The sequence below is a fragment of the Chlorella variabilis genome (genome assembly GCF_000147415.1).
Source record: "Chlorella variabilis unplaced genomic scaffold CHLNCscaffold_16, whole genome shotgun sequence".
In the NCBI taxonomy this organism is placed as follows: domain Eukaryota; kingdom Viridiplantae; phylum Chlorophyta; class Trebouxiophyceae; order Chlorellales; family Chlorellaceae; genus Chlorella; species Chlorella variabilis.
The window spans coordinates 804802-825767 of record NW_005435072.1 but is presented as its reverse complement, the minus strand read 5'-3'; the positions used below and the strand labels follow the sequence as shown (position 1 = coordinate 825767).

The window sequence follows — 20966 nt, the reverse complement described above, 5'->3', positions numbered from 1 at the left end:
TGCACAGGGGTCCGTGGCACCTCGAGGGGTTGGGTGAGGCGCAAACCAGCCCAAGGCTTCTCACCGGGGCGGAAAGGCAAACACGGCGCAAACACAGCGGCCCGCTGCTGCACACACACGGCTGCCAAGCTATGCGCCCATGCTCCAAGCTGCCCATCTCACCCTTGGCTTGAATGCAACGACTTCATCGAGAAGGCGAAAAGACACGCACCAGCCCTCCAGGTCCTCATTACGCTGGCCTGGCGGCAAGGACGCCAAGAACCTCTCCGCCTTTTCCAACAGCTCCTCAATAAATTGGATCCCAGGCAGCGGCGGCCTGGACAGGTTAAAGGCACCGCTATCTGCCATGCTGGTGTTACTCGGTGGTACGCCCGGCTATGCTGGTGGGAGAAGAAGGCAGGGCCGCGGCAGTGGCGGTGGTTTAGTGGCGCCGGATCGGTCCCGTGCCCCCTGCTACAGTGTCTGCCGGCGGTGTTGAGAGCTTGAGAGGCCAGCAGGCACTGAAAAGGGAGCAGCAACTCGCTCAATCGGTGGCTGGGGGAGCGGACACGCAGCGCTGGGCTGCTGCAGAACATGTGAAGGCAAGGACGCTGCTGTTTGCGGGGTGCAGAGGTCCAGAGGCGCCAGAAAATGCCTGGCGTGAGATGCCTGCTGGGGTTGTCAGCGCCATGCCCACACATGTGCCATGGCCAGAGCGGCGATCATCACTTTAGATTTCACTTACACCTGATCCTTGCCGCCTGGGTGGTCGCAGTGGGCACAATTCACCTCTGCGCCCCAATTCCCCCAGACCACCGGCGATCCAGCAGGCACACCACCCCACGAGCAATGGAGGATCAAGCGGAGAAGGTGGGGGGCTCGCTTGGGCGTGTGCGGGCGCTCTGCCGGCAGCTGCGCCCCCGCCGCCCACCCTTACCTCACCTCGCCGTCGCCCTCACACCTCGGCGCTAGCATGCGCACAGACCGAGCGCTTTCAGCTCACATGCTGTCAAATGCCCCCGTACTTGCCGCAGTTCCGGCAGCAGAAGAAGCACAATGGGCTGCTGCTGGTGGCGGCGTCACGCGGATACCTAGCTGATGTGCGCACCGCCCTTTTGCCTCCTCTGCTCTCGAGCTCTCCCCCTCACGCCTGCACACATTCCCCCGCACAGGTGGAGGGCCTAGTGGAGCTGGGGGCCTCGCTGGACTGCAGGGACAAGCAGGGGCGCGGGCCGCTGCACTTTGCGGCCGCTCACGGCCGTGCCGAGGTGGCACGCTTCCTGTGGAGCCGTGGCGCAGAGGTGGATGCCGAGGCACCAGGTCAGCGGGGGGATGGAGGGCGAGCAGTCGGGATCCAAGGGGCAGGCAGGGGATGGCTGGTAGGAGGCGTCAGCAGCTGCAGCTCTTGCCTTTGCCTTTGCTAGCCTCTGCGCTTGCCAACACACCCCGTGCCGCTGCTGCCACGTTCCGTATGGTGATGCAGACAGCCGCACGCCGCTGCACCTGGCGGCGCAGGGAGGCCACGCTGAGGTGGCAACTTTCCTCCTGCAGGTCGGCTGCCCGGGCTGCCTGTGGCTGGCTGTTTGTTTTGGGAGGGCAGCAGACTAGCAGCTGCCGTGGCACCGCGCTTTGAATCGCCGCCACTCTCCCCCAGCCTGCACAGCACCCTCCTCCCAATGCCTTCCAGCTCACCTGCCTGCCTCCTGCCCGCCCGGTGCAGAAGGGTGCATGGTCCGAGGCTTATGATGCGCAGGACGACACGCCGCTGCACCTGGCTGCCAAGTCAGCGCCGCTGCCCACACGCCTGGCTGCCTGCTTGCCTGGCTGCCCCTCTGGCTGCCTGACCCAGCGCTGCGCTCTCTGCTGCCGTCCCCAGCCACATCCCACTCACCGCTTCTGACCAGCAACCCCACCTTGCACCACGCCCGACCCGCCCCTGCAGGCACGGCCACACCGACGTGATGGAGGTGCTGGTGAAGCACGGCGCCAAGACGGGCGCTGAGAACAAGCAGGGGCTGACTCCCATGGGCTGTGCGCTAGTTGGGGGCCACGTAGCGGCTGCCAAGCTGCTGCAAGGGTGAGGGGTGGCCGGCACGGATCGGGGCATGCTTGTGGGAGCAGGCTGCGTAATGATGGCAGCCGGCAGCAGCAACACCATGGCTGGCAGCTAGCGTTGCAAAGTGCCTCCTGGCACTGCCTCAATGCCTGCACTGCCCTTCCCCGTTGCCTGTGCGCTGCCCTTGCAGGTGGGGCGCCAGCCTGGCAGACAAGCCACACGGCTACAGCCTGCTGCACTTGGCGGCAGGCGTGGGCAGCCTGTCATCCGTCACCTTCCTTCTGGAGTGCGGAGCAGACCCCAACGGTGAGCAGCCCCCTGCCTGCGGCATGCTGCAGGGCTGCCTGCCTTGCGTTGTGCCGCCAGCACCTCTTCCCGACTCGCTCACAAGCCGATCGTGCCTCGCTGCCGCCCACCCGCCTGCTGCAGAGCACGGCAACGTGGAGGGGGCGACACCGCTGCACAGCGCCGCGCTGGGCGGCTGCCCGCGCTGCACTGGCGCGCTACTGCAGGCGGGTGGCAACCCGGGGCTGACGGATGCCGAAGGGAAGCTGCCAGCGGACCTGGCGGCGCCGGAGGTGCGCTGCCGGCTGCCAGCCTGGCCGGCGGGGGCCTCGTTCTCCTGCCCCGCACGCGTGCCTCTTGCTGAGATGTTGGCATCAAGATGACATGCCATCGAATGTGTCTTCTTGTGCCTTCTTGGCAAGCCTGTAATTTGCTGCAATGGTAATGATGCTGCACCGCTGCCACCCGTGGCGCCGCCCCGCGCAGGACGCCCGCCTGCGCAGCCTGCTGAAAGCCAAGCCATCCAGCAAGCCCGCCGCCAAGCCTCGCGCCACCGCGGGCGGCGCCCTGGCTCCGCCCAAGTCTGCCCAGGAGCAGTTTGCTGAGCTGCCTCAGGTGGGGCCTGGCCTGGGCTGGGCCACGCTGGTGGTGGCGGGAAGTCGTGGCGGAAGTGGTGGTGGTGGTGTGTGGTGGTGTGTGTATTTGAGGCTGAGGGGTCCAGGGCTGTCCAGTTGACACATGCGGGTGACCCGTGTCTAGGAACACACTCACACACACGCACCACCCATGCGTGGCTTGCAGGCGGAGCAGCTGCGCAAGGTGGAGCGCTGGGCGCTGCTGGATGCCGCAGACCTGGCGGCAGCGCTGCGCCAGTACCCGCCGCCAGCAGGTGTGGAAGGGGGCGCCGGCCTGGCCAGGCTACCACACAGTGTTTGGGGGAGGCCGAATGCTGGTGGATGGGGCTCTGCCGCGGGCAAGGTCCCACTGCTGCCGCTGCTGCCGCTGCTGCTCCATGCCCGCACTGCCTCCCGAGGGGCCCACCTGCCCGCTCCCGCTCCCACCCCACCTACACTCGCAGCCGCCGAGGCCACCTCCCGCATCGCCCAGCTGGCGGCCGCCCGCCGCCTGCTGAACCTGCACAAGGCGCAGGCGGCGCTGCACGCCGACGAAGACTTTCAGGCCGATGTGCGGCAGGTGCGCGGCTGTGGGTGGGCAGGTAGCGAGGTGTGTGTGTGTGTGTGTGTGTGTGTGTGGTGCTGGCTGCGCGCGAAGATGGGCGTGCCACAGCACTGCAGTACGGGGCAGGAGGGAGGAGCAGCTCAGGCCGCGTTGTCCGCGTCGTCATGCCCTTCCCACCTGCCTGCCTGCTTGCCCGCCCGCTCACCCCCCCATTCGCGGCCCCGCCCGTTGCTGCTGCAGGCACACGTGCGGGAGGCGATTGATGCCATCCGCGCAGACACCTCCAAGTGGGATCGGTACGCGGCAGACCCCCAGATACTGGCGGTACTGCAGGTTTGCAACTGTACCGCTGATGTGCCGCTTGTGCACCGCCGCTGTCCCGCCGAAACGACTCGCCCGACACGCCCGCTCATGCCTGCGCTCCTGAAACTGTGCTTCAGCTTGGCCTGTGTGTATCTTGCCCTTGGTCTCACACTGCTCTCTTCTTGCCCCCTGCCCCTGCCCCTTCCCCACCGCGGCCACCCGCCACAGAAGATGAGGCGGCTGCACGGCGTGGCACAGGCCAACGGGCAGCGCACAGTGGACATCGAGAGCATGCTGGCGCAGGTAGGGCGGCTCGGGAGCAGCGGAAGTGGAGGGGAGGAATCGGCGGGAGGGTAGACAGGCCCAGCAGCCGTGCTGGCTGCTGCCCGGCCATGTGACTGCGGCGTGCTGCTAGTGGGGCCGCCTCAACATTGTGTTCCGCATCGCCAATTCGCCTGCCTGCCGGCGACCTGCCCGCCTGCCTGTCTACAGCCCGGTTGGGAGAAGCGGGATGAGGAGCGCCAGCTGGCAATCGAGGCGTCCTGCGCTGCGCACCTGGCGGCGGCGGCCGCTGCCGTCGCCGCCGCCCCTGCCGCTGGCAGCCCCGAGGCGGCAGCCAAAGCAGCCTACGATGCTGCCCTTCAGGATGCAAAGGAGGCAGCCAGCGGCAGTCGGGGCAAGGGCGCACCGGCGACAGCGGCACCCACCGGTGCCGCCGCCTCCAAGCTGGCAGCTGCGGGAGGCTCGGCGGCCTCCATCCTGCGGCAGCGCCTCGGCGGAGGCAGCAGCGGCAGCGGCGGCTCCCGAGCTGCGGCGGGGGCGGCGGCAGAGGCGGAGGCGGCTGGGCAGGAGCTTGAGGAGCGGGAGAAGCCTGCGGATGAGGATGCAGATGTGCCAGAGTGGATGAAAGGCGACTTCAGCTGGAGGGTGGGCTGCCTGCCGCTGCCCTGACCGGCTGCCTTGCTTGCATCCGCCTCGCCGCTTCCCTTGGGCAGCTGGCGCACCGACTGCTTGTCGGCGTGCGTCGCCAGCAGTGCCTGCTGCCTGGCCACAACGGCGCCTGACTCCTCCCTGCCGCTACCTGCGTTCTGGCCCACTGCAGAAGGTGGGTGCCGAGTTCTGGCGGCAGACCAAGCTGTCGCTGACCATGCTGGCGGTCTTCCTGGTGCTGTCGTGGGTGGTGCGAGGCCGGCCGCCGTGGGCGCCATGAGCGGAAAGGCGGGCTGCTGGCAGACCGTCGCTGTCTAGTTGAATGGCCACATGGCATGTATAGGATCGAGTCCAGGGTCGATGCCTGTAATTGCACAAACTTGTTTCTTCATTCTCGTCACCGGCAGCGCCAGCGCCCCGTCATGCCTCGCGGGCGGGTGGCCTGGTGGAGGATGGCCTTGGAGGCTGCAAATGCACTCCGTGCCGCGATGTTCGGCCCACCCAGACCAACTCCCAATGCCTAGCCAGCCCCAGCAGCAGCACACGCGAGTGCTAAGCTTCAACGTGAACGGGCTGCGAGCGCTCTTGCGCGACAGGCTGAAGCTGACGCTGTCACAATTCCTAATCAGCCTCAATGCCGGTATGTCGGTGAGGCACGGCTCCTGGTGGGGCCGATCACTCCGCCAGAAGGTAGCCATGCCCTGCTTTTTGCAGACATCGTTTGCATGCAAGAGACCAAGCTGCGGCGGTGCGACATCGACAGGGACCTGGCGATAGTGGACGGCTGGTGAGTTGCCGCCGCCTGCCGCCGCCGCCGCCACTGGCTACAGGCACTGAACTCCTGAACCCCTTCCCGCCTTGCAGGGACGCCTTCTTTTCTTGCTCCCAGTCAGCCACGGGCTACAGCGGCACCGCAACCTATGTGCGCACTGCAGTGGCGCTGCCCTTTGCGTCAGAGGAGGGCTTCACCGGCTGTGCGGCGCTGGCCGCCGCCATGGCTGGGACCACAGGTGTGCAGCACTCCCATGCTCTGGGAGACAGCAGTGTGTCCCAGTGCATGATAGTTGGGCAACAAGTGGTCGAGTCAGAGCGGGCTTGATGCTCAGCTATTGATGCTCAGCTACCAAGCCGTGGCCTGTTCTGCCTGCGTGCAGCCGGCAGCCACAACGGCGCCGCAACAATGGCTGAGCCGCACCCTGCCCTGGCTGACCAGTACACTGTGGAAGAGCTGGCGGTGAGTCGCAGAGCTGGGGACATGCGTCCGCATGAGCTGGAAATGGCAGGGCTGGCGCTCGGCCGTGCTTGGTGGGCACGGCAGAATGCTGCGGTACCGCGCAGCCAAGCGCACGCCTGCCGCCCGCCGTGGAGCCGCGCAGGAGTTGGATGGCGAGGGGCGGGTGACCGTGACCGACCACGGCGCCTTTGTGCTGTTCAACATTTACGGTAGGGTAGTGACACTGCCGAAAGAAAAGGACTGGAAAGGGGAACCAGGACTGGAAAGGGGAACCCGAGGCCGTCTTTGACCCCCACCTGCCGAGCCGCCATCTAACGGTGCCCTCCTCAACACAGCCGAGCTGCCGTGCCCCTGCCTGCAGGCCCTGCCATCACCAAGCAGGAGGTGGCTGAGGACCGGATGCAGTACAAGCTGCGCTTCTTCAGCGTGCGTACCGCAGCTGTCCCACGGCTGGCTGCAATTCGCCGCAGCTGCTAGTTGCAGCGCATGATCGTGCACGCTCAAGCTTATCCTTGCTCTTCCCTGCTGGTCTCTGCACAACATGCCCTGTCCGCCTGCTCCTCCCACCACACCACACCATGCCTATAGGCTTTAGAGCTGCGGTGGCGCGACCTGCTGCGCCAGGGGCGCGCGGTGGTGGCAGTGGGTGACCTCAACATTTGCCCCACGCCGGTGAGCTCGCCCCTTCCCCGCAGCTGCCAGCCTCCCAACTTCCACCCGCACCTGCCCCACTCCCCACGCACGTGGCCTTGTCTGCTGGCCGCAGTCAGCGGCTGTCGCTTGTCATTCAACGTGCGACCATGTGTGGGCGCTTGCCTGTTGCACCCCACCTGCCTGCTGCAGTTGGACTATCCTGTGGCAGACTTGCAGTTCTTCAGGCCATCCCGCCCAGACAGGCTCTGGCTACGCCGCCTGCTGCACGGCAGCACCACCACCGGCGGCTCGAACAGCGGCGGCGGCGGAGGCGACCAATCGCCGCCAGCAGCAGCAGCGGCAGCAGCGGGTAGCAATGGCAACGGGGTGGCAGGTATCTACGGTGCCGGTGCCAGCAGCAGTAATGGTGGCAGCGGTGGCATCCTGGTGGACACATTCCGCGCTTTCCACCCCACCCGCCAGAATGCATTCACCTGCTGGAGCACCGCGACCAGCGCCAGGTGCGGCGAACGAGGCTGCTGCCCTGTTATCAGTTGCGCTTAACTGTTGCTCTGTCTAAGCTCTGTCAGGCTCCTGTTCCCTCCTGCAAGCCCACCCTTTGCCTGGTTATGCTGCGACCCTGCTTCTGCAGGGTGAACAACTACGGCAGCAGGATTGACCTCGTGCTCACAGCGGGGATCAGTGTGGGCAACCCGCCACCGTCCCCTTCAACGGCAGCAGTGGCGGCAGCAGCAGCAGCGGCAGCAGACGATGAGGCGCCACCTGCCGCACGGAGGTGGCACCGAGAGGCAGCATGTGGGCAAGGGGTGGGCGGCTCGCAGGAAGCAGCCGGACGAGGGGTGTGGTGCGTGGGAGGCGACATCTGGCCCGAGCAGCAGGGCAGCGACCACTGCCCGGTGTGGGCCGACTTTTCCTGCGTCGGAGGAGGCGCCTTCCCATGCGCCACCACAGGCAAGCGTGCATCGCTGGCTCTCCAATGCTGGGTGTTGCCGTTTCTGGTGTTGGCCTGCTGCTTCGCCATGCTGCGTGAGGCTGTCACCCTTTCTTCAGCCTTGCATCAGAGCCTGCCATCCGCGCGCCTGCCGCTACTATTGCTGCCTGCCTGCCTGCCTGCAGCCCCGCCCGGAGCCATGCGCTTCGCCTTCAAAGGGTCGCAGCTGAAGCTGCACAGCTGGCTGCAGCGTGGCGAGTCTGCTGCGCAGCTCCTGAACAGCGATCCCGCAGCCAGCAGCAGCAACGGGTCGCAGCTACTCCATGGCCTCTCCACAGCAGAGCAGCAGCAGCAGCAGCAGACGGCGGCCACGCGGCCTCCAGGCAATCACGCCAGCTGCAGTTCACAGCTCCAGGCAGCAGCCTCGGGTCTGGGCAGCCCGCGAGTCGCAGCGGCTTCTGGTGGCGGCAGTGGGTCTGCCTCAGGTGCTGGTGCTGCTGTAGGCAAGAAGCAGGCAAACCTGAAGAGCTTGTTCAAACGGCAACAGCAGGGGACACAGCCGGTGCAGCTTGAGCAGCAGCAGCAGCAGCAGCAGCAGCAGCCCGTTCCGCCGCCCTGGGGCTCCCAGCAGCCTCCATCCCAGCAATCCCAGCAGCAGCAAGGGGAGGCCGGCCCAAATGCTACCAGCGACTTCTTTGCTGCCGAGCTGGCGGCATCCACGGCCAGCCGGCAGCAGTCACCGGAGGCCGCCAAGGATGCCTGGCGCACCATACAGCAGCGCTTCCAGGTGCCGCAGTGCCCGGGCCACCGCGAGCCTGCGGTGCTCAAGAAGGTGAACAAGAGCGGCCCCAACAAAGGCAAGTGCGCTGCAGACAGCATGGCTGGTTGCACGAACAGCTGTCGGTGCCAAGATCGCACTGTTTCGTTCTCTGCGGCAACTGTGCTGCTCTGCCTCTCCCGTGCACGCTTAGCGCTGCAGGCCGCTACTTCTACACCTGCGCCCGCCCCGACGGCCCCAAGCCGCACGGCAAGTGCGAGTTTTTCAAGTGAGCGGTTGGGAGGCGGGCTGGCAGGCCGCGTCCTGCATGGTTGCTCCTGACGGCTACCCTGAATGATTGCCGTACGCGCTTCTTACATGCCTCAGATGGGTGGAGAAGCGGCCTGGCGACCACACACTCACGACATTGGCAGCAAACCTGGCCAGCGGCGGCAGTATCAGCGGCGGCGGCGGCGGCAAGCGGGCAAAGACTTGAGAGGGTGGCTGACTGTACAGGCTTCAATGTTGGGCAGAACATGCCTTGTAGAACCCAGAATCGGGCCATGGAATGGGCAGCTGCAGGGAGGAAGAAAGGAGGCAGTGTTTGGACTGCACTGGCTCAAACCCTGCCAGAGGGAGCACTCATCGCCCTGTCCTCAACACATTCAGTAGTTGTGGCTCTCAACTCACAGTTCGCCTCTCCTCCACACCGCCAGAACCTTGGTCACCCTCTCACTTCCCTCCCAGCTCACCTCGCAACGCTCATGGCACCCAGGGCCCCGCAGGCCCTCCTGCTGCTCCTGCTGGCAGCGGTGGCGCCGCGCGCCCGCGCCGCCTGCAGGCGCTTGCGGGCTAACGTGACGCGGGAGGAGATGTTTTTCAACCATCGGCCGCTAGACCTGCCCCAGTCGCACGACCTCCCTACAAACTTCAGCTGGAATGACCCCAACAACACCGGCGTGTCTATGCTGGTGACTGCGCCTGCGGCCAGCGCTGGAGCTGAGCTGCTTGCGGCCGCCACACGCCGCCGCCATCGATTGCCAAGCGCCTTTCCTGGCCGTGAGAGGCTGCTGACTGCGGGTGCCTGGTCCAGCGCCCGTTCTGCAGGTGCCCTCCTGGAACCAACACATCCCGCAGTACTGCGGCTCCTGCTGGCTGCACGGCACCACCTCCATGATCCAGGTGCATGCTCCAGCGTGGGCCGCCTGGCCGCGGAACGCACGCATGCGGCGTCGCCGGGCATGATGCGGCATGGTTTGGTGGCTCCCCATCTCCCTCCTCACCTCCTTTCCATTCGCCACGCCCCTTGCAGGACAGACTGAAGATTGTCAAGGGCGGCATCGGCCCAGACACCATGCTTGCCCGCCAGGTGGTGCTCAACTGCGGCGCATTCCACGGGTGGGTGGGGTGCTGGCGGCCGGCTGGCTGGCGGCAAGATGTGCAACATTTTGAAGCAGGAGCCTTCACTGCCGGTGGTGTTCAATACATTTAGCATGCAGCTGTTGCGGTGCAGCAAACCTGGCCTCAAGACTGACCTGCCTGCCTGCTTGCTGCCTGGTGCGTGTGCCCTGCCCGCAGCTATGGCCAGGGTTGTGGCGGCGGCGATGTGATTGATGTGCTTCGCTATATGGCGCACTTTGGGTTGCCAGATGAGAGCTGCCAGGTTGACTCAGCTGTCATGCCTGGCTTCATCCAGCGGGCATGCTTGTCACGAGGCAGGACACCCTACGCTTGGATGGAAATGGTATGACCAGGCAGGCCCTCGCTTCACTGGCTGCAGCCGTTTAGCGCAGACGACCACACCAAGTATGGGCGGCACGCCAGGAAGTGCCCCGCCGACGGCTACTGCACCAACTGCATGCCACTCAAGGTGTGGGCGGGCTGTGGCTGCCAGCTTCTCCCGTTTCTTAGCAACAGGCTGTGCCACACCGTTGAAAGCTGGTGCCGAGCTGGCTGGCGATGTACAGGCACAAAGCTGGCTTGCCGCCTTCCCGCGTACCCGCCCCACCCGCCTGGCAGGGTAGGGACACGTGCTGGTCGGTGCATACCCCGGTGCGCTACTACCTCAGCGCCTTTGGGAAGCTGGAGGAGCCTGGCGAGCTGAGCATGATGAACGAGTGAGTGGCCCCTTCCTAGTGAGCCGCAGCGGCAGGCAAACGCGGAGCAGCAGGAGCAGGAGCAGCCAAGGAGAGCTGGAGCAGAGCTGTTGGGCGCAATCGCGGTGCAGGCGTCAGCCCGCCCGGCCTTGTGTGGGCCTTGCTGTGCAGGATTTTCCACAGGGGGCCCATCACCTGCTCCATGGCCACGCCTGAGGTGCCACACATACTGTGCTCAGCGTGCACAGCGCATAGCATGTGCTGCCCCTGCATGTGAAGGAGCACCTGCGGGCCAGCGGCAGGCAGCACCTGCCAGTGGCCATACCGGGTGAAGAACCTCCCAGCCACCCCATGGCATTCGCCCGCCATTCACCGCCACCAGCCACCGTCTGCGCCTGTTCTTGCTTCCCTTGCCCGCAGGTATTTGACTACGGCCTGCACACGAGCGTGGACGTCTACCCCTCCAACATCTCAGACCCCAGCGAGATCGACCACGATGTGGAGGTGGTGGGCTGGGGCCAGGAGGAGGGCGAGCACGGCCTCAAGTGAGCGCAACGCTCGGCTTCCCGCCGCCTCAGCTGCTCCTGCCAGCGGCTGTGGCAGAACCGGCACGCATGCACTTGGCTGTTTGAGCCCCAGGCGCTGGCTGTGGGTGCCCTGCAGGTACTGGGTGATCCGCAACAGCTGGGGCACGTACTGGGGCGAGATGGGCTTCTTCAAGATGCAGCGCGGGGTCAACGCTCTGCAGCTGGAGGCAGGAGACTGCTGGTGGGACTATTGGCGGCCGCCACGCAGCATCGGCGCCGCACTGCCTGCACAGGATGCTTGTCGTGTCACCCCGCAATGGCTGCAGGTATGCCATACCCACCTGGGAAGATGAGCAGGCGGTTCGATCCGGGGAGAAGGTGCGTGGCGAACAGCAGGGCCATGTGCGCAACGCAAGGGGCCGCCTTCCGGTATGCGGTGCGGTGTACTGCCGGCCGCCTCATCGCAGATTGTCCAGGCCTCTCCTTGGCCGGCCGCTGAGGAACGCAGGTGGGCACGATGTGGGGCATCTTCCCTCGACGCGAGGCAGAGCACATCATACCACAGGGCCACCGCCACCCACACTTCAAGCGTGCTTCAAGCGTGCAGCCAGCGGCGCGGCAGGCGCAGGGAAGCGGCTTCGCGGCGGTCTGAAGCAGGAATGCGGCAGCGTAGGGTGCATGGCGTCTGCTCTCCTGCAAGCAGGGTTGCTTCTTTGGGTTCTTTTCTCTGCAGATCTTGCTGGATTCACAGTGTGATGCGGCGGCGCCATGCGGGCGCTGCTGCTGCTGTCTCCATCCACATTCTGTTCCGAGACCGCGTTGTCCCCTTCATTCTCTCTGTGTCACACCACTGGACTCCTTGCGAGCATGCCGGTGCAAGCTGCTGTCTCGGCGCCGCTGCCCCGCCAGGCGGTGCTCTCAACCCGAAGCCAACGGCGGCGCCGCGCCGTCACCGTGCAGATCTCCTCCTATCTGACGCGTCACAGCTCAGAGCAGTTGCAGCGGAGCGTGATGGCATTCTGCCAAGCTGTGAATGCGCACGACTTAGACAAACTGCACAGCTATCTGTCCCCCAAGTGCGTTTGGAGCGACAGGGTTTGGTCCAGCGTCGACCTCGTGGGTGCAGCGAAGGTGCGCACCAATCACCGATCACGCCGCCGCCGCTGCCGCCGCCGCACCCGCTTGGCGCGATTGCATCTCCTTGTTACTAACCGAACTCTGCCCTACCCGAATGCCTCCTGCCCTTGGGACTTAATACTGCTTTGACAGACTGTAAAGAAATCAGCTGCTTGCCGCTCTTTTTCACCAGCTGCCAACTCCTGGCTCCCGCAGGTGGCCAAAGTGTACAAGGAGACGTGGCGGTCGTATCCTGACTATACCCTCCACACAGAAGATGTTCTGGCGCGTGATGATTCGAACACGGTGGCGGTGCACTTCACGGCCACGGGTGAGCTGCGCCTGTTGGAGCGGCGCGGCTGCGGCATGGTCTGCATGTGCGCATGCTTGCCTGGCAGCAGCAGCCTGTGCATGCGGCACTGCACTCGGGGAGCCTCGCCGTTTCACCTGACCACGCAGCGGCACGCTGCTGGTGCAGGCACCTGCTTCGGCGAGTGGCGGGGGCACCCGGCCTCGGGCCGCCGCAGCACCTTCTCAGGTGGGCTGCAGGGCATGCCAGCCTGTCGCTACTTTTGGTCCAGGCCTGTTGCTACTTTTGGTGTGCATGTTTGTGCGCATCCCATGTGCAGTGATGTTAAATGTTTTTTTTTGTTCTGCAGGGGTCAGCTTGTTTGTGTTTGATTCCGAGCGGGACGACCTCATCCAGCAGATCATCACCTACCGCCAGCCCAGCAGCGAGGAGTATGCCTTCTATGTGGGCCACGAGGACCTGTGAGGCAGCAAGGGCCTGCTTGGCGGCCACGTGTGGACCCCAGGACTATGAACGATGCCAGCCAGCAACCTGCGGCGCCGATTGATACTATGCATGTTGCTCAATGATGATACGACGCCGAACTCGCTCTCCTGCATCGCTTACACTGATTTGCTAAGCTATGTGCCTTTTTCCGACTAAGAACCAGCCTCTTTTCCGTGCATCTCATTTTTGCTTCCCACCCAGCTCCCTCGCTCTGCTCATCAAAATATCTTCAATGTGATCCTGTAGCCAACTGGCATGCTTTACATGAAACTCGAGTCAATTCAAGTTTCAGCTGCTGAAGTGTGCGGCTGTCAATGTACATGGCGCCAGTGGGTCCCACCACTGGGGCAAACTGAATCTGCAGTGCGCTCTCTGGAAGCAGGCCCGCGCAGCGAGCCTCGATGAAATGAAATGTACAAAACAGGGTGGGGTCAAAATCTGAGTGACATATGACACAATGTGGTGCCGCTCAGGCTGGCTGTGATGTTGCGCCACCGCCTTCACTCGCCGTCAGTGGTGATCAGGGTGGGCTTGTAAAAGTCGGGCGCCTGCAGCCAAGCACACCGTGCTGTGACCTTGAACGGCAGCCGGGCATCGTGCAACAGAATCGGGCATCGCAGCTGCCCCGACTCACCTCAAAGCCCAGCAGGTTGAGGAAGGTGGCCGTGACGTTTGCTAGCCCGGCATTGGGCAGGTCGTCCCTGCACCAAGCAGCGGCAGGCACGCGGAGATGACATGAAGCGCCCCCAGGAGCCCTGCTGTTGCGCATGCATCGCGCACGCATCGTGGCCTCCATACTGCCAGCAGCAGCCTCCTCGCGGCACCACTGCTGCCCCTTGCCTGAAGCGTACACTTCCGGGCAGGCCGGGGCCGCCGATGGCGCAGAGCACCGGGTTCAGGGTGTGGCTGGTCAGCTCCACCGGCTTGCCGTCCTTTATCACCGGGTTGCCCGCCTTGTCCCTCTGCAGCAGCACGATCCACCCCTTTCTGATGGGCGGTTGGCAGATCACGGGGGAGCAGTGGCCACAGCGCACTGCAGCAGTTTGCTCTTCAGAGCAGATCGACTTGAACGTGCCCAGCGGTGCCGCTGCCTCTCAGCCTCCCCCTCCTTGTGCTGGCCGCACCTGCGACATCTCCTCTGCATTGCCGTGGTCGGCAGTGACCAGGAAGCGCCCGCCCGCCTGGTCCACAGCATCCAGCAGCACCTGCAGGCACCGTTGAGGAGGAAGGCAGTCTCGAGGGTTGCCACGCAGCTATGCACGGAGGCCACCAAGGTCGGCGACAATGCCGGCAACAGCAAACACAGGCTGGAGGGTTTGGAATGGCGCCCGCTCTCACCTTGACACACTCGTCCGTAACTGTCACCGCCTCAATGGCCGCCTTGAGGTTGCCGGTATGTCCCACCATGTCTGCAGGGCAGAGCAGCCAGCAGCCAGCACAGCAGCAGCCGAGTGGACGCCAGCCGCGTACTGCCAGCATGTTTTGCAGCCAGCCCCAGCCTCGCGCCTCGTGCTAGCTCCGCTTCCCTCCTGACATCAACCGTCTTAACCTCCCCTGTGCGCCTACCTGGGTTTGCAAAATTGCAGCGCACAAAGTCATACTTTCCGCTCAGCAGGGCCTGCTTGGTGGCGGCCGCAATCTCTCGCGCCTTCATGGCGGGCGCCTTGTCAAATGAGATGCCCTGGTCGCTGGGGATCTGCAGGCCCGCAGGATGGTGTTGTGCAGCGCAGGGAAGGCGTGCTCCGCAAGTCGCCAGCCACATCAACTGTGGGGTGTGGCCTTCGTTTCACAGTAGGGGCAGATGCAGTGCGGTACACATGGCAGTACCACCATCTTACCTCCTCGAACTTCTCCAGCTTGGGGTCCAGGTACCCGCTGCGGTTGCCATTCCAGAAGAAGGTCACGTGGCCTGCGGTTCAGGGGCCGTGACAGAGGCAGAGGCCGACGCGCAGGGGTACATCACTTGACTGCTGCCTGCGGCTCGACCATTGGGCATCAGCCGTTTCCACTTGGCAAGCAGAGCGACCACAGACCTGCATCCATGGCAGCTAGCACAGTGCCGGCCCACAGCCCGCCTTCACCCACCTATCTTCTGGCTCTCGCTGCAGGCAAACACGCGCAGCCCGGTGCCCACCACATACTGCTCGCTGGCGCGCTCGATCAGCGGCGGCGGCACCAGGAAGTGCTTGGGCAGCAGCAGGTCGCCATCGTACTGCATGATCCCCGCAAACCGAAACTGCGGTACAGAAGGGGCAGGGGTGAGGGCCAGGGAGAGCGAGGGAAGGGAGCATGTCAGGCCGCACAAATGGATGGGGTGACTGGCAGGCTCCCCCTGATATTGCTTGTTCCAGGGCTGGAGAGAGGGCTGCTGCCGCCAAGGGCTCACGTCTGGCCAGCGCTTGCGGTCAAACTTGTCAAACTTGGGGTACTCGAGTGCCTGAGCTACGCAGGATGTGTGGGCATGGGGTGAATGATGCCAGTACGCAGCCGGTTGCCGCTGGCTCCCTTGCAAGGCAAGGCACGGCGGCAGCAGCCCCCCACCTGGCTGATCTCCACCATGCGGTCGGCTCGGAAGTTGAAGGTCACGACGGCATCGCCATCAGCCACGCGCCCCACTGCGGAAGAATGGGCAAACACAGGCGTGCCGAGGCAATTGGCGGGCTGGTGAGGTGCCCATGCACACGTGTGGTGAGGCGGGCGGCAGGGGGCCTGCTTTCATTGCAGCGCCGCGGGCCCGCTGCTCACCCGACTCGCCGTCCTCGCCCACCACGACCCAGGCCTCGATGTACTGGTCTGCAGAGGGGTGTGCGCCCCCGCAGCAACCAGGGCATGGTGCCCAGCTGAGCGCACATGGCTGGGGCTCTGCCACACGCCCAGCAAGCCACCATCAAGTCCCTTAAGTATATGCGCCACTCTCTGGCCTGCATGCACGAGTCGCCTCCACCCACCCGACACGGTGTTGCCCTTCTTCAGCTCCCGCACACCCTGCACAGGGTCCTTGAAGCGGTGCGGCGCCTCCCCCAGCACGTGCGCATAGTAGCCGCGCTGCACCACCCGCCAGTCTGACTCGTAGCGGTCCATGGTGACAGCCATGCGGCCGCCGCCAGAGGCGATGCGCACGTCGACGTCCAGGCGCTGGCTCAGCGCCGCCACGTCGCCCTGCAGGCGCTCCACCCACGCCACGGCGGTGTTGTCGTTCACGTCTCGGCCGTCTGCGGCAGCGTGGCGGGGCGGGTGGGTGGGTGGGGGTGGGGGCGAAGGGATGGCCTGCAGCAATAATGAATCGAAGGACAGCAGCTGCAGCCTGCTATTCGGGCCCTGCACCACCCAGTGCCACGCGCTTGACAGTACCTGACAGTACGTGCAGGCGGATGCGCTTCACGCCCTGCTGGATGGCTCCTTCCATCAGCAGCGTCAGCTGGTCGTACCTGCCAGTACGGGGCAGGCCAGGAGCCGGAGAGGCAGCGGTGAACGGGCGCAGCCATGACTGGCAGACCCCGGCCTGCTGATTGCCCGTTTCAAGCAGCAGCCCCAAGCTCCGCCAGGCCAACTGTTCTGTGCCAACCAACCTGGAGTGCACACCGCCATCTGACAGCAGGCCGATGAGGTGCAGCGTGCCGGCCACGGCGTTGGCCTCGATCCACTTCCAGCCATCCAGCTTGAACAGGCTGCCTGCAGAGAAGAAGTGCAGGAGGCACCATATGGGTGTTGGAACATTAGTGCAACGGAAGACTGCAAGAGCAGGTCGCTTTGCCTTTCGCCATGGCGGCAGGCTCCGTTGCAGCTTGCAAGGCACGGCCCTGCCCCTGGCCCTCGCTCTGGCACCGCTAGCGCCGCCCACCTGTGGCCAGCGCACCGTCCACACACTTGGCACCCTGATCCACAATCTGCCCCGCCCCCAGCGCATTGTGCCCCACCTGCAGCAGCGCAGGAAGGCAGGAAGGTGGGCAGGCAGGGTCCAGGCAGGCTCTCGCCTCAGCTGCCTTCACAGCCAGCCACCAGCTGAGGTGGGTGGCCCGAGCACAGCATGGCGGCTCACGCCTCACCTCGCTATTGCCCATGTCTGCAGGGAGGGGAGGGGCAGCGAACCAGGGACAAGCAAGCATTTGGTGAGCAAGGGAGTGGGTCCAGCTGCAGATCATCCACTCCGGCTGCTCCACACCCATCAGCGTCACACCTGCGTCTGTGGGCAGGCCCACCGCCGTCCCATGCGCCTTGAGCATGCGCCAGCGACGCGGCGCCAGCTCCTTCAGCGCATCCAGCGTGGGCGTGTTGGCCTGCTCCACAGCGTTGAACTCGTCATGGAACCTAATGCGGCAAGGTGTGTGGGGGCGGGTGTGAGGAGCAGCTTGCTGGGCAATTCAACAGCAGGCCTAGAGCTGCAAGCCAGACTAGACTGCTGCCATCGCCCCCTGGAGACCGCACTCACTTGCTCTCTCCCAGCCCGTCCATGACGATGAGCAGCAGCGGCTTGCCAATGCGCGTTATGGTGGGGTGCGGCGCCAGGCGGAAGTCGCCGGCCGCCGCCTCCTCCCGCAGGGCCGCCTCGCTGTGCTCCGGCAGCCCCTGGCCGAACTGCTCGTCCGCCAGCGTGCTCCTGTGGCCCTCCGCCATCGGGCCGGGGCCCCAGCGACGAAAGTGGGAGGCTGCAGAGGCAGAAGAAGAACCCTGGTGGTCTTGGGTGTGAGGGTGGTGATCTCGTGGTTTGGGTTTTGCGCCCAAAAGATGCAGCGGTGCTTTTTGGCACTTGCACTACGTGGCAGAGAGAAGAATGGCCCAGGAAGCAAGCCAACGCGGCCTTCTGACAATTATTCTACACTCTCAACAGCCTCCTGGTGGCAGGAGGCGGGCGCTTCAGCTAGCCAAGCCGTCGAACCACCGCCGCCCTGCCCTAGCGCAGCGAGCCTGAGCTCCGGTGCGTCGCCCTCTTGGGCAAGAGGCCGGTACGTGTGCGACGAGCGCTGCTGTACGCCGCATGCGCCTTTGGGGTGGCGCTGCCCGCCGCCGCTGTCGCCTCGCGCCGCCCGCCGCTGCCGCGCCGCGAAGCTTAAGAAGGGCGGCAGCAGTCAGTACGTGCTGCCTGCTCGATACACGCTTCCTAGATACAGCCGCTGCCTTTTCAGTGGGCTGCAGTCCGGTGCACGCCTTGGCATGCCCGGTTCTGGTTGTAGCCCCCTCCAGCAGGCCGCCGACATGCACCCCTGCGCTGGCACCACTGCTGCTGCCGCCACTGCCGCCGGGCTTCCTGTTTATCAACCAGCTCTGCGTTTTTTTTTTGACTGGTGTGCTGCTGCAGCCGTGCCCGGAGTCGTGAGCATGCTGGCCATGCTGCTTCGCGCGCTGGCAGCCCCATCAGCCAGCGGCAGCGTGGTGCGCCCGCAGGCGCTGCCGTCGCTCACACGCGTGGCCTGGCGTGTGGCCGCGATGCCTGCGTCATCATCAGCAGCAGCAGCGTTGCTAGGCTGCTCCTCTCGCTTCTGGAAGCTGCCAGCCGGCACGCACGCGCCAGCCCGCCAGCTGAGCAGCAGGAGCAGCAGCCTGCAGGCGCCCACACAGCTGCAGCCACCCACGGAGCCAGACCCATCGGAGTGCTGCGGCCGGGGCTGTGCCGAGTGTGTGTGGACGGCCTATTACGAAGACGTGCAGCAGTACAATGCTGAGCTGGCAGCACTGCACGGGGTTGCCCCGCCTGAAGACCCCTTTGCAGCCCTTGAGCGCAGGCTTGCGGAGCAGCAGCGCCAGGCGGAGCAGCAGGAACAGCAGCAAGACCCCGTGGCAGCAGAGGCGCATAGTGTGCCAGCAGCGCCAGCAGCTGGAGCGCCAGCGCCGCCGCCAGAGCCGCCTACACAGCAGCAGCAGCAGCCAACACGCGGTGGCTCGGAGCCCGCGTGGCAGCAGCGGCCGCAGCAGATGGCACTGCATGGTGCATTGGCTGGAGTTGGCTGACCCACGGCATAGCTTTTGATAGGCTTGTAGTGACAAGAACAACCTCCCATCCTCCAATGCCACAAGCCCTGTACCATGAACCACCTGTGTCAACGACAGCTGTGATTTTGCCGCACTTGCTCCTGCATCCTCTGCCCCTCCTGTCCCTGCTTGCCTCTTCTGATGACTGCCTACTCTTCCGCCCCATGCATTGCATGTTGCCTTCGCTCACTGTTTGCTCGTATGCTTGGTTCATGTAACTTGCATGTTGCGTGCACAAGCTTGTCTGGGGCAGCCGCAGGAAGCAATGATGCATGGACTGAAAGGTAGCAACAATCCTGGGGCTCTCAAGCCAAGAGGGGCAGGGCTCAGATGGCACCACAGTCCCGCAGCCGCTGGATCTCGGCATCCCCCAGGCCCAGCTCGCTGCGCAGGATATCATCCGTGTGCTCCCCCAGCTCTGGGCCCGCCCACCGCGTGCCGCCAGGCGTGCTGCCCATGACCGGAAGCATGGCAGGCAGCGTCACCTCCTGGCCGCCTGCAGGAAGGGGACAGGGCAGCCAGGCAGGCACAGTTGAGACTGGGGCCTCCATGAAGCAGCCTATGGGCCAGCACCGCAAGCTGTCAGGTGGCCGAGATGTAGAGCATGTGGCAGCCCAGGTGCTCACCAGAGGGCGGCGCCGCCTTCTGCAGCATGCCGCGGGCTTGGTACTGCGGCTCCGCAGCAATGTCTGCGGTACTGAGGATGGGCCCCGCTGGCACCCTCGCCTCGTTCATCGCGGCCATCACCTCTGCCGAGCTGTGGCTGGCCACCCACTCCTCAATGACCTGCAGCAGGCAGCGGGGGCAATACAGCACAACCCGAAGCCGGCATGTTTCGTTCGGGGGTGAAACGGGCTTGCAGCCTCTCCTCAACCATGGGCCAGCCTCCCATGTGCTTGCCAAGCCGCCAGCGCACCAGTACCAGGCCCCGCTGCTGCCGCCACCGCCGCGCCTGCATGCCAGCCCACGCAGAAACGACAAACCCCCTTCCCCCTCACGTCAAGAATCTCCCGCTCATTCTCGCATCGCTTGCTGTCGGTCGCAAACTTGGGGTTATCGATGCCCATGTCGGGCCGGCCCATCGCCGCAATCAGTCTGCTATAAACTGAATTCCCGTTGCCACCGATCACCACATACACGCCGTCCTGGGCCTTCCACGTCCCGCTGGGGACCACGCCTGTGAGCGTGCTACCGCTGGGCGGGCGCACGAAGCCGTGCGCCGCAAACTCTGCGGGGTGGAAAGGTAGGAAGGCGGGCAGCGGAGCAAGGTGGGCAGGAATGGAGCCAGGCCGTGCAATGAAGGCACCCCAAACATCCAGCCAGGCAAGCGCCTCCTCGTCGCACCGGGGATGCATCCCTCCAGCATATTGAACATGGACTCGCTGATGGCGGCATCTACCACCTGCGGTACAGGCAGTACATGGCAGTACAACCAAATTCTGACACCTGCGGCGTAGTTCCACATGCCACGCCCACAACGTAAGGCACTCAGCAGCCGCGCTTGCTGCCCGCCAGGCGCACCTGGCCGGTGCCAGCGGGCCCCAACCGGGTGCGGTGCAGCAGCGCCATGACGGTGCCAAAGGCGGCGTGCAGGCCCGCCAGGCTGTCGCCCAGGCTGATGTTGGGGCGCACGGGGGCGCGGTCGGAGTAACCGTTGATGTATCTGCTCTCAGGAGCGGAGACTCCCGGGCAGCAGGGCAGGAGTGGGTCAGGGAGGGCAGAAGAGCAGGCCTACGGCGCACCGGCATGCCGACCGACAACCCTATTGCTCCCGGCACCACAGCGCATGGGCATCTGCCCTGCTCCTGCTTCGGCCTGCTGTGCTGCCGTGCTGCGAGCTGCCTGGCCCACCTGAAGCCGCCAAACGACTCGCAGACGCTGGCGTACCCAGGCAGGTGCGCCTTGGGCCCCGACTGCCCATATCCCGAGATGCGAGTGTACACCAGCTCCGGCTTCAGGTCGCCGGGGCCTAGCTGCAGATCACGTGCGCGTTGGGTGCAGCCTTGGACACTATGGTGCAGCCCTCATTTGGGGCCAGGCAGCCCTGCCTCCAGCGACCCCAGACGTGCGGCTTGCCCAACCCTGCCAGCCAGCAGCAGCCGCCCCAGGATGCCCACCTGCCACTTCTCCATCACCCCCGGCCTGAAGTTCTCCAC

At 65.1% G+C, this 20966-nt stretch overlaps 4 protein-coding genes across 4 annotated transcripts in view; 2 read left to right on the top strand and 2 right to left on the bottom strand.

The window, feature by feature from the left end:
* Positions 1–5248: 5248 nt before the first annotated feature.
* Positions 5249–12822, top strand: CHLNCDRAFT_136485 (hypothetical protein; the record flags this gene model as incomplete). Its single annotated transcript, XM_005845839.1, has 25 exons — positions 5249–5372; positions 5447–5519; positions 5597–5742; positions 5887–5966; positions 6109–6175; positions 6328–6392; positions 6555–6638; positions 6810–7120; positions 7252–7415; positions 7737–8412; positions 8523–8597; positions 9150–9279; positions 9416–9490; positions 9621–9706; positions 9887–9971; positions 10089–10178; positions 10328–10425; positions 10576–10621; positions 10825–10949; positions 11068–11172; positions 11258–11309; positions 11892–12062; positions 12264–12378; positions 12526–12585; positions 12707–12822. 25 exons carry the CDS (start codon positions 5249–5251, stop codon positions 12820–12822), a joined length of 3219 nt encoding a protein of 1072 aa, XP_005845901.1.
* Positions 12823–13343: 521 nt separating this feature from the next.
* Positions 13344–17556, bottom strand: CHLNCDRAFT_36362 (hypothetical protein; the record flags this gene model as incomplete). The annotated part of the gene is made up of 19 exons (XM_005845725.1): positions 17273–17556; positions 17021–17151; positions 16890–16906; positions 16685–16760; positions 16413–16515; positions 16195–16271; positions 15792–16055; positions 15589–15636; positions 15385–15458; positions 15230–15280; positions 14929–15079; positions 14682–14752; positions 14410–14539; positions 14182–14252; positions 13968–14048; positions 13697–13805; positions 13642–13657; positions 13478–13544; positions 13344–13391 (listed from the first exon to the last, which is right to left on the bottom strand). Exons 1-19 carry the CDS (start codon positions 17455–17457, stop codon positions 13344–13346), a joined length of 1770 nt encoding a protein of 589 aa, XP_005845787.1. The 5' UTR covers positions 17458–17556.
* A 603-nt stretch (positions 17557–18159) lies between these two features.
* Positions 18160–18789, top strand: CHLNCDRAFT_136483 (hypothetical protein; the record flags this gene model as incomplete). Its single annotated transcript, XM_005845838.1, has 1 exon — positions 18160–18789. One exon carries the CDS (start codon positions 18160–18162, stop codon positions 18787–18789), a length of 630 nt encoding a protein of 209 aa, XP_005845900.1.
* A 347-nt stretch (positions 18790–19136) lies between these two features.
* The window catches only part of CHLNCDRAFT_25506 (hypothetical protein), a gene marked incomplete at both ends in the record, with an annotated part of 2260 nt that continues 430 nt past the window's right edge, over positions 19137–20966 (bottom strand). Inside the window, 7 exons of the mRNA XM_005845724.1 lie at positions 19137–19306; positions 19437–19596; positions 19809–20038; positions 20155–20212; positions 20332–20476; positions 20662–20783; positions 20928–20960. Of these exons, the coding sequence (XP_005845786.1) occupies positions 19137–19306; positions 19437–19596; positions 19809–20038; positions 20155–20212; positions 20332–20476; positions 20662–20783; positions 20928–20960 (918 nt within the window). The remainder of the gene's footprint in view (positions 19307–19436; positions 19597–19808; positions 20039–20154; positions 20213–20331; positions 20477–20661; positions 20784–20927; positions 20961–20966) is intronic.